Below are 5,350 nucleotides of genomic sequence, written 5' to 3'. Positions count from 1 at the left end.
GTTCCCGTCTTTTATTGGTCTAGAACCTTTGTTAAGTAGTGTACTTCTTTCAGGTCCCGTTTCTTTTATTGGGCAGAACCTTTGTTAAGAATGACTTCTTTTGGGTCCTGTTTCTTTTATTGGGCAGAACCTTTGTTAAGAATGACTTCTTTTGGGTCCCGTTTCTTTTATTGGGCAGAACCTTTGTTAAGAATGACTTCTTTTGGGTCCCGTTTCTTTTATTGGGCAGAACCTTTGTTAAGAATGACTTCTTTTGGGTTCCGTTTCTTTTATTGTGCAGAACCTTTGTTAAGAGTGACTTCTTTTGGGTCCCGTTTCTTTTATTTTGCAGAACCTTTGTTAAGAGTGACTTCTTTTGGGTCCTGTTTCTTTTATTGGACAGAACCTTTGTTAAGAGTGACTTCCAATGTGTTATTTATTACAGGTTAACAGCTTTTGTGGTCAAGTCCTTCCACCAGGCTGTACCCTATATAGATATTGATCCTGCTGTAATTGAAAAGTCATTAAAGTGGCTATCACAACAGCAGCTTAGTGATGGCTCTTTTAATGAACCCGGGGAAGTCCACTACAAACGAATGCAGGTATGGTTGTAGATATTCTTTGATGAATTTGCAGTTATAATTTCAAAGTAATACTTAACTAACATCAAAAACATCTATGATAAAGCATTCAGTATTACTTGTATGACAAAGAGATAACTTAAAGATATGATTTTTTTTTTCTAAAATGCAACCTGTGCTGCATTGAAACAATATTTCTAATAAGTTTGCAAAATAACTTGCATTTCAAGCCCTTGTTGAATATTTAATGTAAATAAACTTTGTGATGAAAATAATAAATTATGTTTAAAAACTTTGAAAAGATCCTCCAATAACAGATTGAGAGCAGGTTCATAAAGTATTTTTAGTCGAGTTTAGAAACAAAAAAACATATGCTCATTCTTCCAGGAAACTGTGAACATGTAGTCTTGAATACATGTATAATCTGTGTGTGTGTGGAAGTTTGGAGTTAATATGGGTAATTTAAATGAATGGATAATAATTTTCATGCACAATGATTACTTTATGGATTAGGGTGGAGCTGGGACTGGAATACCTCTGACAGCATATGTTCTCATAGCATTCTTAGAAAACCAGGTTAGTTTGTTGTTATTTTTGTGTTTATATCAGGCTTGGTTCTGATTAAAAAGTCAATTTGAGGTAATGGTATTTACAAGATTTTTCTAACATTGACAGTTTTGCATTTTTTTTCTCTTGTGAAGAATGTCATTTCATGCAACTTGATTTGTTGTTTATCATAATTATTTTAATTTCCCTAATTTTGTTAACTTTGTTAACCCAGGAAGGTTTCCTTGTTCAATGTCTTAAAGTCCTTTTACTGTTTGCAGGCACAGCAAACTTACTCGGATGTCATAAAATTGGCAGAACATTATCTCGTTCAGCAGCTGCCAACATTAACAGATCCTTATTCCATAGCCCTCGTCAGTTATGCTCTTCAACTTTCTGATAACACCAACAAGGATGGAGCATTCCAAAAGTTGCTAAATCTTGCAAAGAAAGAAGGTACACTTGTTGTTTTCCTTCTATTACTTGTTATGGATGAGTTTGTTTATTAATCCAGATTATAAAACTGATATTACAGATTTTGTTTTTGTTGAAATCAAATTATAAATATTATTATTAATGTCATGTTAGTGATTATAGATACAGATAGAACTGGCAAAGATTTATAAGACACTATAATACAAATATTGATAGCCTGGATAGATTTATAATACATCTACTTGTGAATAAAATTTCTATTTTTATTCTTTCAATTTGAATTTATTGTTTAAAATGTTTTCAGATTAACAATAAATGTATCCTTTTTGTATCACATTTGTTAAAGTTGTTATTATGCACCTTCTCTTGAGTTTAAGTTGCGAGTTTATTTCTGCTGCAGGAGACATCTTGTATTGGAAAGGATCAGAACCATTAATCAACATAACCGACAAAAGATCTGACCACTTCTTCCTGCCAGACTCCAAGGACATCGAGATGACAGCATATGCACTTCTCACTCACACTTTACGTGCTGAAATTGGGAATGCTATTTCTATCATGAGGTGGCTGGTATCCCAGCAGAATGAAAATGGTGGATTCTCATCTACCCAGGTGAGTGTTAGGTTAAAAGTCAGAGCATGTTCAAATTATCCTGCCAGGTGAATAAAATGAAAAAAGAATGAGTATAATGAATTTTGGTTAATATTAAACAAGATGAAGTTTGAAACTAAGCTTCCATAAAAAAACAAAGGTGAAATGGGCAACAATTACTTATCCTTAATTCAGAACAACACTTGTAGAGAGAGAGTCTTGGATGACCAATCTACAAAAGTAACTCAGATAGAAAAAAGGATGTTTTAAGAAACTTTCATCTTTAGGTCAGCTTGCAGCAGGTTTTTTTTCAGGGGTTTATTTGGTATCGGGACAATTGAAGTAGACATGCCGTAATTGGCTAGTGTTGCTCATAACATGAATGGTAGAAAGATTAATGATTTGACCAACTTACAAGTGCAAATGAATTCTCTGAAGTATTTCTTAGAACAACATAAGGAATATCCTGTACTGAAGTTCCAACTTGCTGTATTCCACATTAGCAACAAATGTCACTTATTTTAAAATTGTGTTCCTTGGTTCTTTCAGTTTGAGCTGTGTATTGCCTTATTTTGTCTTTACGGCTCCTAACATCATTGGGAACTTCAGTAGTAGTAGTACTCAGTCTTGGAAGCTTGTTTCAAATGTTACGTGAGAACAGAAGGAATGCCAGCTTGTTTCCCCTGATTCTGATACAGAATGATAAACTAAGAGAATCTTTGGTAACTCCTCACTCTAGTCCTTTCCTTTTTAAGGAACTTTTTGAAGGTATGGTTGACAGGCTATATCTCATTATATGTCACTATTTCCAAAGGGATATCCAATACATGCAAAAAGTTTTGAAGCAAAATTAGGTGATGAAATGTCACAATCACAACTGCTTCAGAATAGGAGTATTAGTAAACGATCACTGTGGATACACAGTCATATTGTACAGTACCCACATGAAAAGCTTGGTGATTTGTGGAATTAAGTTAGTCGATTAGTCATCAGGCTCATTAATCAATCACTTTGAACTCATTGATTATTCTTACATGAAACTAATTTTTGTATTTTCAGTTTGTTTTGTGTTTAATGATTATTTTCTGAACTCCTCTTTGTAATACACATCTTAAGGTACAAAAATTTAGTTACTTTTTAATCCTAAACTTTTGTACATGAAAATGTCTCTATACATGTTGTAATATGTGTAATACAAAATCTGTAAGAAGCTGAAAATTCAATTACTACTGTTCTATAGACTTCTCTGTAAAAATTTTCATAAGACTACTAAAATAACTGATTTTTTTTATTATTTTTTGTTGATGAAAATAAACATTACTTCATGACAATGATTATAAATCAGGAAAATGCTAAACGTAACAGTGAGATTATTATGTGGTACAAGTTAACATAAGTTACATATATTCTGATTTTCTGGGATTTAGTTTTTTATTTTATACAGACACAGCTATATTGAGGTAATCAAGCGTGTGGTGGTGAACAGAATGTACATAATGAAGCCTATAAAAACTTTAGGTGCTCTTTACGACAGAAAGGGACAGTAAACTTCCAACTTGTTAGGGGTGTTACGTATTAGAATTTCAAATAGCCTGATAATTTAAATTTGGTAGTTAAATTGCACTTTGGACTCAGCAGTTAAGTAAAAGCCAATATATATATATATAGTCAGTTTATGATATTTGGCAACAAGATTGACACACACAGTTTCCTTTTTTAACACAAATACGTTTTAATATACAGACAACAATACAATTTGCAATAACAGTTATTACAAATAGTTATTACAAACAATGATATAAAACAAAAGTTTCACAAACTTACAAACAATATAAAGTCTTCATTTTAATATGGAACTTCTTCGATATCTTATCAAGGGTTCACGATGAGCTAGTTGATTACGAGGTATATTTCACTTAACGGGAAGCTAGTTAGCTTCGTCCTTCACTGATCACACGCTGATTTTTCCACTGGTGACATTAGGTAATGTTTTCGTAAAAATACTAATGTCCGATGAGAATCGACTGAAGATAAATAATTTGTAATGTTCGAACTTTGTAAAGGTTCCTGGTCAAATATATGAAGATTTCTGATTGGTAAGCATTATAACAATCACAGTTATAGCTTTCAAGGTTTTTTTAGCACTACCAAGTGTAGCAAACCGATAATAGATACTCTCTTTCGGCATGACACATTGGTTATATTTATAGGCTGTGGAGGCATTCTAGAAATTTCAGTTTTACATTACAGTACAAATTTAAGCGTTTATGTACACACATATATTGTTGATTCTTACTCTTGGGAATCTTCTACAACTTTGGAGGATAGGCGGGAGTTTCCCAATACATATTTAACAGTATAAGCATGCATGTTTTAAAATATAAACTTAATCTAAACAAACGTTGATATTAAAATAAATATATGATAAATTCGTTACAGGGAGTAATGAAGAATAAGATTATTATGGGTATAAAACTGGTCATTATTTTTACAAAACAATATTCTAGTGTGAAGAGAGACAAAAAAGTTTTAAATATGGAACAACAAAATGTTGATTTGACATATATTTTTGTGAATAATGAAACCAACTGATTAAACTAAACACATTTCAATGAAAAATAACGAGAAATCATAGTGCCAATATTTTGATTACTTAGTTGAATTAACAAAATACAGTAGATACAAGCAGTAATTTCAATAAGTTTATTATTTTCATGGAAATGAATAAAAACCCTATAACCCAAGCACTTTCTAAAGGTGGACCTTTCTTCTTCAGGGGCAAACTGGGAATGGTGGTGTAATCGAATTAGTTATATATAAAGGGAGTTTAGTGACGTCATGAAGCTCATCTGGTTTTCCAGGAAATGTTTAGTTTATTTCTCTGTGTGTACTGTTGTAGGCATCTCAATTGCTGGCAAGTGTATGTGAAAAGGTGTTAGGGATATTTTACTTTAGAAGTAGCTGAATATATGTATATTTAAAACTATACTCAAATGTTTAAGTAAAATAAAGGTGACACCTGGAGACTGACTGAAAAAGATATGTTATATTTTCTGACAAAAACCAATGAAAGGAGATAATTTATTCCATGATTTAAATTAATTCTGAAAGTTTAACAGTTTTTAGATTACCAATCTATTAAGCTTCTTTTATTTCTCTATCTGCTTTAGTTTTGAATCCTGTTTCAATGTCGATGAGAGTAACATTGTTAATAGAAT

General features: G+C 31.9%; 1 protein-coding gene across 3 annotated transcripts in view; it reads left to right on the top strand.

The window, feature by feature from the left end:
* Positions 1–5,350, top strand: part of LOC106470411 (CD109 antigen-like) — a 77,369-nt gene that overhangs the window by 63,756 nt on the left and 8,263 nt on the right. For all 3 annotated transcript variants that reach the window (XM_013930967.2, XM_022399001.1, XM_022399000.1), the window contains exons 26-29: positions 425–581; positions 1,074–1,136; positions 1,388–1,562; positions 1,942–2,153. In XM_013930967.2, the coding sequence (XP_013786421.1) occupies positions 425–581; positions 1,074–1,136; positions 1,388–1,562; positions 1,942–2,153 (607 nt within the window). The remainder of the gene's footprint in view (positions 1–424; positions 582–1,073; positions 1,137–1,387; positions 1,563–1,941; positions 2,154–5,350) is intronic.

The sequence above is a fragment of the Limulus polyphemus genome, unplaced genomic scaffold (genome assembly GCF_000517525.1).
Source record: "Limulus polyphemus unplaced genomic scaffold, Limulus_polyphemus-2.1.2 Scaffold3986, whole genome shotgun sequence".
NCBI lineage: Eukaryota > Metazoa > Arthropoda > Merostomata > Xiphosura > Limulidae > Limulus > Limulus polyphemus.
This window is presented reverse-complemented; position numbering and strand designations above follow the sequence as displayed.